The following is a 13,107-nucleotide window of genomic DNA, read 5'->3' as shown; positions in this document are numbered from 1 at the left end:
AATCAGTTCTTTTCTAAAGCATTTGCCACATCTCACATCTTCATGCAGCCGTAGTTAAAATGTTGAACAAATTAAATGTTGGACTTATGAATGTTAGCAAGCTCCCAGTGAACTCTGATTGGACAGGAAAAAGGGGGGGGGGGGGGATCTCCAGACATGAAACTGTACAGGACAGTTGATGACAATGGGTTTGATTGTTGTCAGTCAAATGGCTCTGTTTCTCCCCTATACAAAGATGCAAAACTCTTACCTTGAATGAAGAAAAGCTGAACATTTATGCCAGAGTTGTAGCAGATGCTGTAGTACTTAATTGAAATGTTCAACTACATTTTTTTTTTAAGAAGAATGTGGTATGTGAGTGCATTTTCTTACACTTTGTAATAGTTTTTCCTCTTTAATGTTTTACCATAGTAAAATGCTGCCTTTTGCTACGGAAATTAGTTTCAGCTCTGTTTAAAATAGTCAAGAGTTGGCAAGAAAATGTCTTTTTAAAGGTGGCTGAGGAAGTGGTTAAACAGTGGGTTAGGGGTAATATTTAGAAGCTGTAGATGTATTCTTTACTAACAGGAAAATGTTTCTTATTTCAGTTCAGAGAGATGAACTAGCAGCTCCAGAAAGCATTTGTGTTTGCAAGATCCAGAAAGTCATCACAAGTTGTTTCTTGAAATTGTTTCAGAAGTGGAAATTGGGAAGCATGCAGCCTTGTTTGTCCGTCATGCAGTTTCTGCTCCCTGACTCTGAATACTCAGACCTTACAGGCCCTGATTGCATGCCCTCCCATGTACCATCTGATGAAGTCCATTCCTCTGCATAATGAAACACAGAGACCATGTACCTCTACACCCATGATAGACAACTTGTAAGTACCGTTTTTGCAAGCTGGCATCAAATTAATTTATCGTACCCTGACCATTCTTATTTCTCTGACAGTGTAAGGCTGGTGAATGAGTTCAACAATATGCCTGTGCCATCTAAAACCAAGCAGCAAGGTGTGATGCTCAGCAGTGCAACTGAATATTTTTTAGGATCATTTTGTGTCAGTTATGTATAATTGTTGCTGTTCCCACAGCTGTTGGTGATAAAGCCGTAAAAGATATTCGACCTGGTGTACCCTTTGAGCCAACTTACATATATAAACTTCTCACTCTCATCAAGTCAAGTCTGTCTGAGAAGGTAAGATATTTTGACTTTGGATAAATGACACATTCACTGGAAAGCAATGTGTAGATATTTTTTAGTGATTACGCTGGATACACAGCCTCTGGAACAGACAGTACGTGGCAGGTCTTGTTTTAAAGACATAAGTCTCATTAATTGGATGACTTCTCTGAGTAGAAGCAATTCATGTGTTACGCATGCTGACTCAACCATGAATAGGTTTTCGTAAGGGTTCACCCTCATTCCATCTGTGCAAGCGCTGCTTATCCGTTTGCCTTAATGAGTGACTGTTTACGCATTTGTGTGCACATAAGCGTTTTTGTTTGACAGCAGGCATTTTTAATTTATCAGTGCTGATCTGGTGATTGTCTGCTCACAGGGTCGACAAGAAGATGCAGAGGAGTATCTTGGGTTCACTCTCAACGGATTGCATGAGGAGATGCTGGCATTAAAAAGACTAATCTCACCTCAGGAAGAGAGTAAGCAACTTTCAGAGCTCACCTTTTCGTACTCTTATCAAGGCATATAAACATCAATGCAGTTGAGATATGCATATATACACTTTAATACCCCCACCATCTCTCTTAATCCTAGTTATCAGGTACCACTGCCCTGTGTGTTTTAGATGTTACCCTGTTCAGCACACCTGGATCAATATACTGGGTCATCAACAGATTTGTGCAGCAGGCCTTCAAGACAATCTGATGAAGTGATCCATTTATTTGGAACTGGTGTGTTGGAACAGGGAAGCATCTAAAACATGCAGGGCGATGGTTCCCTGAGGACCAGGGCAAAGAAACACTTAAACAATAAACCTAATTGATAAGTTTATTGTAGTGAAGTTAATTCACGACTACATGTTTAATTCACGGAAACAAATAACAATGATATCATGACCTCTAAACATGTTTAAGCTAAACAGAAGGAGTGATTTCAAAGGGACAAGCATAAAGCATTAAATAATGAGTTCACTGTCCTGGTTTTACTTATAAAGAAGTTTCCATGGGATTTTCCTCCTTAAGGGGAGAAAAGGGTTATCTGATTTGAAAATAATGTCTTCCGTCTTTCCACTGATTTGGATGGCCTCTTTGCAAGCGTCTCTTCAGCTGATTGGAAGCTGAGAGACAAAGTTTATCTGCTGCTGCCCCCCCACAGTCATGAAAATTAGAAATGTATTATATTTTATTCTTTAACAGAAGCTCCTACACCCAATGGCCCAGAGTCACAGCCTGGGGTGGAGGAAGATGATGCTGATAAGGAGGGAGAAGGAAGTGAGGATGAATGGGAACAAGTGGGTCCCCGAAACAAGACTTCCATAACTCGACAAGCTGACTTTGTTCGCACACCCATCACTGATATATTTGGTGGACACATCAGGTATGTTTACAAAAACAAGCCGGTAATTGCTGAGCCGAACTCGAGAGTAAATGACAACAGCTTTTCAGAACTCAGCAGTATGTTCTTGTTAGTGACCGATCTTCACGGTGGCATTACAAAGTGCTTGACCATCTCTAACTGCTGCCCAAGTTTTCTGCACTCCTTCAGAATGACGGCCACTGTGGGCCATTGGTGGTCAGATTTCTCAACAGCACCACACCGGGCACCCGTCCACAAAGGTCTCAGCTTGCAGACAAATTGGGAAGTTAAGAATATGTATGGCTGTTGCCCGCCTAAATGATATGTTTTCTGAAGTTCTGGTCTGGCACAGTACTCGTGTTAGCTTGTTGCACAGAGCCTGGAGGTTTATTTTCTCGGGAACGGTTGTACGCCCGGAGAGAAATGGTCTTGCATGAGTGTGTTTTTACAAAGAGTTGCATGGCAGCCTGCTGAGCTTGTCTAAAACCCACAGAGCTCTTAAGGCATTAGCGAGTAATTGGTTTGACTTGAGGAAACTGCAGCAACAGTTGTTATAAAACAATTAGGCTCAAATGTAAAATGTTTTTGCTGTCATCACGAGCAGTTGGGTTGTTGGGGTTTCCCTTTAAATTTCTTTGTGACAAGCTGCAATCATAATCAACTTAGAATTATAACTGTCCAAATTTTGTACAATTCCGGTCATACAATAGAAAATGTGGAAAGGCAAACAAAAAGGAAATGACAGGAGGAGGTCAAGGTTTCTGAAATTGTATATTGTTGCCATTAAACCTTGTGGAGACAAGAAAAAGTTCATACTGTGGTAAAAGTAATGAAGCATTGACATTTTAAAAGTATTATCATGTTGTAAAAGCAGATCCAAGCAGTATAATTTTAGACTATTTAACAACCCCCCGTCCCCTTCTCTCTTTTAGGTCAGTTGTGTACCAACAAAACTCTAAAGAGTCAGCCACTCTGCAGCCTTTCTTCACCCTGCAACTGGACATCCAGTCGGAGAAGATCCGCACAGTCCAAGAGGCTCTAGAAACCTTGGTGGCCCGGGAGTCGGTCCAGGGCTACACTTCTAAAACCAAGCAAGAGGTATGTGACAAGTGCACTTTTCCATTGTATTAACAGTAGGGCTGCAACGATTCGTCGACGTTGTCGACAAAAATCAATAATCAAAATTGTCGACAATGAATTCCATTGTCAATAATTGTCGCCAGACGTGTTTTCCCAATGGAGTGAGGCTTCTCACCCCAATACAATCTCTGCAGAGAGGCGCACATGCACAATAGCGTCTCAGCGCAGCTGCGGGTAATAAAACTTCAAAGGTTTGGGAGCATTTTAGGCTCGATACGGCAAATAAAAAGATGACTTGCATGGTTTGCAAAGCCGACCTTGCTTATCACGGGAGCACGTCGGTAATGCATTTGAAGAGAAAGCACGTCGGAGTGTTGAACGAAACGGACTCGGTGAGATGTTAAGCCTATTTTCATTTGTTAAATGAATTCGTTTCATTCGTTAACTTTGTTTATTTCATTCATTTATTAGTATTATTTGAGCCACTCACAGCCTACTCTCATTGCTATAAACTCAATCATAATTGATGCAGCGCGAAAGGCGAAAAAGCTTGTGTGATGATGACGATGGATTTGCATCTAACTTTCAGTCAGGTGCCTATGAACTGTCAATTATCCATCAAGCTCCACAATGATCATGTTAACATTAAATCTGATGGATTTGTCTGGACATTTCTCTTGCGGGACGAGAGAAGACACTAAATCAATGCATCTCTATTATTGTGCGCCGTGCGGGCATGATTTCTCTGAGTTTTGCAGATGCGGGCGGGAGCAGGATGAAGAAAACAGTCCCACTATAGCAGGGCTCTAGTGCCCATCTTTCTTGTGTTTATCATTTGCCACATAATTAAAGCAACCTCATACTAAATTTTAAAAAAAATTACTAATAATCCGATTAATCGACTAATCGTTTCAATAGTCGATGACTAGTCGACTATTAGAATAATCGTTAGTTGCAGCCCTAATTAACAGTAAGGTCAATGTTGCACATTATCACGTCTTTCCATAATTCTTGGTACAACTCTGGATATGGCAGAAGTCATGATCACAAACACAACCGTCCACGATACGTAGTGAGAGTGCCCAATATATTTGATGTTCTGTGTAACTTGCTGGTCCTTGGTGTCGGCTGTTGCACGGTGTTTGAAGGATACGCACTTAAATCTTTATACAGTTTTCTTCACAAATATTGTAAATGTTGCTTTAATCGTCACCACAGTTCTCACAACTACTGATGAAAATTGAAAACAGTGTGAAAAGAGAAGTCTTTGAACACACAGCTGGAACGGCTTGTGCAGTGAACATCTGTACCACAGCTGCATCATGGGGATCTTTTTAGGATTTTTTTTTTCTCATTGTTGTTTTTTCTTGTAATTTTGGAGACTTATAAATTTCCCCCGCAGCTTGACTGTCGTATTTGTACTTTTTAAAAGCCATAAAATTAGCGATTTATGAGTCACAGCTTCGAAAGGGTCTGAGTTCTTGTGTTTGCAACAAAGTTTTGCTATTTGCTTTGTACTTGTGCATTACTCCGGACAGTTTTTAAAAAAATATTGTTTTGCAGCTGGGGTTTATGGTTAAATTTTGAGTCTTTAAGTACAGACTTTTTTTTCCATTTAAAAATAAAAAAAATATAAATGTTTTAGTACTGTCACAGTACAATCTCTGACGACTGCTTGTCTTCCTGATCTTGGCGTTTGCTTTCAGATTGAGATAAGTCGAAGGGTAACTCTGGAAGAGCTTCCACCCGTGCTGGTACTCCATCTCAAGAGATTTGTCTTTGAAAAGACTGGAGGCTGCCAGAAACTGACGAAGAACATTGATTACCCTGTTGACCTGGAAATCAGCAAAGGTATGGACAGATCCACATTCTGCTGAGATCGATAGGCCTTTAATTTGATCTAGTGAGTCAGTGCACGTACTCAACTGACATGCTCAGTTCAGGAGCAGCGTTGAAGGGCCACATGTCATCTGATCCATTGTATCTCTGTAGCTCTAACCAAAAATACATAACTGTTTTTCAGTTAAAGTAATTTACAAAACTACCTATTGGCAAAAATGCTTCATGGATGATCTAAATTGATTAATAGGATATTCTAAAAGACAGTTTGAGTTGTTATCTGGTGTAGAGAGGTGGCTTTCTTTTATACCGTTCAAATGTATGCTTATGTGCTTCCTTAAGGCATTTAAAAGTTCTGCAAAGTTTGTGGGATATTTCCTGGAGGCTGTAGTCCAGCAGTCTCCTGCAGTGAAACGGGGCACAGCAACATCAGCATCAAAGCAGATTTATTTGGCTCTTAATCTTTATGGCTGTGTAACTCTTGTGAAGCCTCCAGAAAGACATTTGAACAATGGCACAGCACATTCAGTATTAATTATACTTGAAGGAAATGTTTAACATCTCGGTTTAAATAGATTTTTATAAATTTTTCACTCTAATTTTCCTTCAGATCTTTTGTCATCTGGAGTAAGAAGCAAAGTTGTGAAAGGCCAAAGAACTTACAGGCTCTTTGCAGGTGAGTTTAGTTTGTGTGTGGATGGCAGGCTTAATTCTGCTGAAGGGGGTTGTTATTTTTGCTATTTTGTTGGGAATTTCTCCTTTCTGTGTGGAACATTTCTTCATTTGGCTGTTGGTAATCCTTGCACCGGACCTTTGGATTGGGAATATTTGAATAAAAACTAAACATCTTGTACCTAAAGAAATGTTTTGCTCAACTTAAGTAAAAACTATAATTTGCTTTTGTTTTTTGACATATTGTGTGATACTTGAAGAAACAATAATGATGAACATTAATGATCCAATGTCTTTTTTTTGTTCTAAAAAGGTTTTCTCATGTAATTTTTTTCCCTACCTTGTCTTTAAACTCCCCCAGTTGTCTATCACCATGGAAACAGCGCGACAGGCGGTCACTACACCACTGATGTCTTCCACATTGGTCTTAACGGCTGGCTGCGTATTGACGACCAGATAGTGAAGGTCATCAACCAGTACCAGGTGGTGAAGCAGACTGCAGAGCGCACCGCCTACCTGCTGTACTACCGCCGCGTTGACCTGCTGTAGACGCACACGCACAGACACGGATCCCTACACATGCAAGAAACATGCATGAAAATAATCACAAACACGCACACAACAAACATGCTGAAAGTGCACTCACTGACAATACATCGACATGTAACACAAACATACACACCAAACTAATGAACAGGAACACTGCCCAACTTGTTATCTTGCAAGATTTTCCTCCTCTGCCCTCTTAACCCCACTCTCCTGAGAACCAGCTTTTTCCAACGCCTTTTTCCTTGTCACCATCATTTCTTTTTTTTTTTTTCCTTTTTTGCCGAAGAAGAGAAGCCAGCTGCATTCAGACAAGTTTCCTTGTGATTACTCTTCTCTGCACACCACTGCTGTTATTTTTTTGTTCCTTTCTTTTTGGTTATAACTTTTAAAGCAGCAAGGAAGAACTGAATATAATAGAGAGATGGAGGACGTTACAGGTTTGGACCCGAGGATTCACCTCTGACTGAGCCCACGGCTCGGCTCTGATGGCAAACCGTGAACTCACTCACACAGGAGGATCATCTGCCACAGGCTGCAAGTGGACTGCAGGGGTAATTCTCTCGTTCCATTTACCTTTTTAAGGAAAATTACCTGGAAATATCAGTTTTTGCCTTTCAGTAAAGGAGAACTGTCGGCCTAATGAATTTGCAGCAGTTTAAAAGCCTGTATGCTCTTGCGCTTTGAAAAGGCCCAGCACCAGCATTATGAGTCTCTCCTCTCAAGGCCAGATTGTGTTCTTCTCTGCCACCACCAACTCCTCCGTGTCCTCACTTTTATAACGCTTTTAAATCTCGGTACAGCTTGATCCATCAAAAGCAGAAAGGAAAAAAAGAGAGGTGGTGCATTGCGGATGGAAATTTAACAGCTTCATTGTTTTAAAAGATCCTTGTTATGGTATTTGGGTTTAGATTTAGAAAGAATATCTTTGAAAAAAAGAAAAAAAAAGAAAAAATTAATGCGCTTTAGAGTTTAATGACAAATAAGCTTCTGTGCACAAAGTATAAACTGATTACAATATGACAGGCAAATGCATATTTTACAAATATTTAGATTCTAAAGTAAAAAAAAAAAAGAAAAAAGAAAGAAAGAAAGAAGTTGAGCAGATTGAAAACCTTATGGGTCCTGAAGGACACAGCAAGTTTTTAGACTCAGTTCTTGCTCTGGAGAAGAGGCAACCAATCAGAACAGATTTCACTGCAAACCTTCCCTCGTTTACTTTGTACATTTCCTCCTTCATCTATTTGTTCTCTTTCTGTCGAGGGTTTCACCTGTGTCTTGGTGGCTTATCAGTGTAGTTTTGAGCCACGCAACCATGTCACCCCAATTTTGGAGGAAGTGGGGGCTGCCTTAGGTTCAGTGTGTGATGTTTTTCCACTTGGTGTACAAATCAAACCCTAATCGGGCAGCAAATGTGAGTCCAACATTCATTCCCTTCAATCTGCAGTGAAGGGAATGAACCCGACCTCTGTATTTACTCGTGTATGGCTCAGTTTCCTCCCACTTCATCAGTGCTCACCTCTGCATAAAAACCCCAGATGTGCACACAAAAGGAGGTGACATTTGCGTTTGATGAAGATATTGATTTTTGAATCACATTAATTGATTTCTTTTCTTTCTGTTACTAAAATGTTAGGTTTTTTTTTCCTCTTATTGTTGTTGATCTTTTGTTGGATGTCATACTGCTCTTGCTCTATTCAGAGAAGTTGCTTGCATTGAAATTAGTGATTGAAATAAATTAAGTTAAACAGGGAAGAAATAAAATAAAATTAGTTTGCTTTGTCCTTTTTTTTATTTTATTTTTTTTTAAATTTTTATTTCATTCCAACCACCAGTATCAGATCCTCAGTGTTAAAAACATCAGTTCAAGTATTTGTGAATAATTTAGGTATGTTTTTAATCCAAATTTTTTTTTTCTTTTGGTCTTATATGGAGTTTGCTTTGGTTTGTCATGCATATCCATCTGTCCATTGAAACGAGGTACACGGGTGAAAGTGGTTGTTCCATATTTTCTCGATGTCAGGTTGGAGGAAAAAGTGATGCAGCATAACGTTTCAGCATTATAAGAGCCATGTTTGTATTTAACATAATTTAACACCCCGTTAATTGTGACTTCAGTCTCTTTGGGCTGCCTCAAATTGAAAATAACATTTTCACAATTTTCCATTAGATTAAAAATGTTCCTATCATTATATGGTATATTGTTTTTTTTGGGGGATTTTGCGATGAGAAACCCTTCCCATATAAACCAAAGGATGTAATATCGGCCCTGCTGCCTTTCTGTCGATTCACATTACAACTTTCTTTTGCCTTGTTGTTTGAGGTCTTGTTGCCATGTCTTGTTGAACACAGGACATGACATGCTCTTTTAGACAGTTGATCATAACATTCACATAGTTCAGTTGCACTGCTGGCTCTTGTCATTTCTGCCCAAATGTGACATTGCTGATTTTACGTATTTTCTTTCCCCTTTCAAAGAATGTTTGGAAGATGGATATTAGAAACGGACACCTTGAGCTTTCTGTTGTACAGTTCTATCTCGGTGTCTGATTGCTGGTCAGGAAATGTGCTGGTGAAGAGCTTCAATAATGTTTTTCTTTTCAATATACTCCTAACACTATTGTCTGCTTGGAACTGTTGGGATATTGATCTAAAAACAAAATCTATTCTGTCTCTTAATTTTAAACTTCCAGCATTTTATTTTGTTTATTGTTCAAATAAAGGATTGTGCAAAAAGCAGTTTGCTAATCAAGTGTAGTTTGAAGAGTATTTGGCTTTCTTGTAGTAAACTTTGGAAACCTCTGCAGCCTCTACACCGTGGACTGGCCTACAATACAATGTGCACAATAAACCAAAACAATCCAGCGTCTTGGTCTGCCGCACATTTTTAATTGCTTTGTTCTTACTGTATTTCTTTGTGTACTTGTCATGTTGAAGCCTCTTTTCTCGAGGTTTAGCTGGCAGCCTCGGCACCCACTGCCCACACGTTTCTCCTGGGCCGTGGCTGAGCTTACCTTGATCTGGGTTAATGGGAAGCAGACTCCATCATTGAAAAATTTGCCATGTAAGATTTTTCTGGCCTTCAGTATTCCCAACTATTTATTCCGGCCTTATTAAAAGTTGGACGCGCATTGAGAATGTGGCTTAGCTCGAGAACTTTTGATCCAGTGTTATATTTTCTTTGCGGATGTCAGGAGATAGTCATGTCTTTTTATGGGTCTGCAGCTTGAGGAGGAAAATTACATGTGGGGACGCTCGGTAACGGACCACCTATATTCATACGTTCCTTTGAGATGATTTTACACGTGTGTTGGCTCACTCCGAGCAGGCAGTCACCTTAATGGTATTGCAACATCCACTGTGGTTTAGACGAGAGCATTTTTCTGTGGGTTGGGTTGGGTATCAAAATTATTCAGTGGTATTGAGTAACTTAAAACTTGAATTTTCATTTTGGGCGAGAAGCCCCCCCCACCCCACCAACACATAGAGCAGGTGTCATTGAATACCCAAGTTATGTGTTCATACATAGCTGTGCAAACAAGTGTTTCACTCCTCGATTAATTCAAATCTGTAACACGCAGTGTACAGTATGAGATCTTTCTGTTTCTTTAAACACATTTTACTGGAGTAACGAAAAGCATGTAAAATCCATACATGAGCTTTAACATCATTGGACGTTTTATAATCATAATGTTGCTGACTGCTGACTATTTTTAAGGTACGACACGAGGTACATACGGATGCCTTCAGCAGTTCTTGAATTATATGGTGGGTTCCCGGACTGAAAGTTTACCATTTTGTTTACCAAATGTTTTTCCATTGAAGATGTTACAAATCTCTTAAGCGTCAGTGCTCTTAATGGTTCCTATTGTAAATTGTTGTGGTCATGTTAATCCGTTCCCCTTCTATCCACTTCCTGTCTTATTCAGAGGCTCGTCAGCGATCTGTGTTTTCTAAGAAAAGTAAAAAACACAGCTTTAGCCAGATGTTGTAGGGCCCTCATTAGAGATCCAAACGAGCCAGCACGCATGGAGAACGGTTTGCGTTAGGGTTTGATTCTGATCAGAATACCAACAGAACACGGTTCCCGTCAGTCATGATTAAGTGAAATTGGAAAGTGTTTAGTTTTCAAGTGTGTATGGTTAAGTAATTTTTAGAGTTGCATTATTTTGCTTTGAAAGTAAGATGACTCAACTTGAAAGCAAAGTTGTAAATTCCCAGTTTCCAATTAATCTGGAATGACTTACACAAGTAGTTTGATGGAAGGCAGAGTAATGAGTAAGACATGTTATCAGAGCTGATTACAGACATCTGTCAAACTCTGTACCGGGAAGTGCTTGTTCAGGTTTATTCAAGCACCTACAATAAAAGGGGGGTCAAAAACAGTTTCTTTCCTTTTTTGTTTATTTTAACTTAGGAGGTTATACCCTCTTATTACAGACATCCAGACATTTTTTTTTTTTTTTTTTCCCCAGCCGTTGTTGTTGACCAGGTGTTTATCTGCAAGAAACTGACCTGGCACCCAGGTGAGAATGTTACGATTCACTTTTTTGTAAATAAAGTCAAATGGAAAGAAATCATCACCCAGGAACAAGTCTGGTTATATGAGAAGCAAAAATAATTATGAAATGCTCATTGCATCCATTTGTTGGTTTCATTTGCCAAAACAACATTTAGGTTGAATGTCCCAAATGGACCAGAGCCTTGAAGGGGAAGCACATGGACCTGGCTACTAAACCATCCATCTGATTTAACGTTTGCATCTTTATACTTGTGTTAACCTGTTTTATATTAGAGAACTACAGTAGGAACGTTGTTTTAATAAAGCACATTTTGGAGATTGTTTGTGAATGGATGCACATATCCAAAGTAAAATGTCATTGTGTAGGAGAAATCTTAAATGAAAGACATTGTGCTCCAAACTAGCTTTGCTCACGGCAAACTACAGTCCAAATGTTTGAGCAGGGGCTATGGATGTCAAGTTTGTCTAGAGCCTCCAGGGATGCAAAGACCAAAGTGCACAAGGAAACTCCAAAAGCCTGTCTTTTCTCTGTCCAGCGGTTCAGCAGCCTCCCTCCATCTCTGCAGGACTTTTAAGGAAAGCTGAAGCGTGTTGAGCCAGGCTTCCTGTTCCACATGCATTTTTACTCCGTTTAAACCATGCTGGCGGAGTCCTCGTGGGATGAGGCTGTTTGAGGGTCCAGTCTGCTGGTATTTGACCCGACTGACTGTGTTCTAGTAAATATGTGGGATGTTTCAAACAGAAATCCGGCACATGATGCAGAAGAATGTGAACTTTTTGGGACCCAACACAGCTACTCTTCTGCAGACTCGGATGTAACGGTGAACCATGCTGCCCCGTGTTAGACGGGCCATGTCTGTCCTACAGTGCTTTTAATCGCCACTTTCCTCCGATGAAGGTCCAAATAAAGATGAGCACTTGGTTACCTGCATAAAGCTTGTTTTCCTTCAGGTGTCAGATGAATGTTTCATCATTTCGAACTATATTACAATCAATTATCAGCTATTGGTAAAACATGTTATAAACACAAAACAGTACCCTAAAGACAACAAAGCAAGTATGCTGACACTTCAACTTTCTAAAAATATACATTTTTTTCCAATTGATTTACTTTTGAAAGCTTTTGATAATTGATTTCAGCAGCTCAGAGGATTTCTTTGTTTTCTGTTTCCTTTCATAATGATCCAAATGTTTGAGTGGATTAATCTGAATTGCAGTTTAGCGTCTGGACTTATTTTTGTTCTTTTAAAAAAAAAAAAAAAAAAAAAAACTGCAGCAGACATGCTGTTTTAATTTGCCCAGAATGCATTTTTATTCAGTTTTGCTGAAATTTACGGAGCCCCTCTGGTGACATTTGAAAAAAATAAAATGTGTGGCCACGCATTAATAACTCGTGGCCACGAGATAATTAATGCGTGGCCACGCATTATTTCTTTTTTTTTTTTTCAAATGTCACGTTATTACTACACTCGCCATGACAATATTCTTGCTCTTTAATATAAATAGACTATAATTACCGTTATTAATGATGAATAACCATCCCACCAAGGAAGTTGCATCCACGAAGTCCAGAAAGTAGGTTATAATGCCATCCACGAGTAAAATAATGCGTGGGCACGCATTAATTATCTCGTGGCCACGCATTATTTTATTTTTTTCAAATGTCACCACAGGGGCTCCATAGTATTTCCTTGAAAGCAATATTTTGGTGGCAGATATTTTCTGCTAAAACCTACAGAGCCCCTCTGGTGACATTTGAAAAAAATAAAATAATGCGTGGCCACGCATTAATATGGCCACGCATTAATATCTCGTGGCCACGAGTTATTAATGCATGGCCACGAGTTATTTTATTTTTTTCAAATGTCACATGTTATTACTACACCCGCCATGACAATACTCCTGCTCTTTAATATAGACTATAATTACCGTTA

General features: G+C 39.5%; 1 protein-coding gene across 2 annotated transcripts in view; it reads left to right on the top strand.

Annotated features, from left to right (window-relative positions):
- usp10 (ubiquitin specific peptidase 10) overlaps positions 1-12,101 on the top strand; it is a 33,001-nt gene extending 20,900 nt beyond the window's left edge. For both annotated transcript variants that reach the window (XM_061743392.1, XM_061743383.1), the window contains 9 exons: positions 750-859; positions 931-989; positions 1,070-1,173; positions 1,538-1,637; positions 2,355-2,535; positions 3,447-3,612; positions 5,301-5,445; positions 6,044-6,109; positions 6,467-12,101. In XM_061743392.1, coding sequence (XP_061599376.1) covers positions 750-859; positions 931-989; positions 1,070-1,173; positions 1,538-1,637; positions 2,355-2,535; positions 3,447-3,612; positions 5,301-5,445; positions 6,044-6,109; positions 6,467-6,654 — 1,119 coding nt within the window. In that variant the 3' untranslated portion in view covers positions 6,655-12,101. The remainder of the gene's footprint in view (positions 1-749; positions 860-930; positions 990-1,069; positions 1,174-1,537; positions 1,638-2,354; positions 2,536-3,446; positions 3,613-5,300; positions 5,446-6,043; positions 6,110-6,466) is intronic.
- The last annotated feature ends 1,006 nt before the right edge of the window (positions 12,102-13,107 follow it).

Source organism: Cololabis saira, chromosome 2 (genome assembly GCF_033807715.1).
Source record: "Cololabis saira isolate AMF1-May2022 chromosome 2, fColSai1.1, whole genome shotgun sequence".
Lineage (NCBI taxonomy): Eukaryota > Metazoa > Chordata > Actinopteri > Beloniformes > Belonidae > Cololabis > Cololabis saira.
Note: the sequence above shows the minus strand (reverse complement) of the source record. Positions and strands in the feature narration are given on the sequence as shown.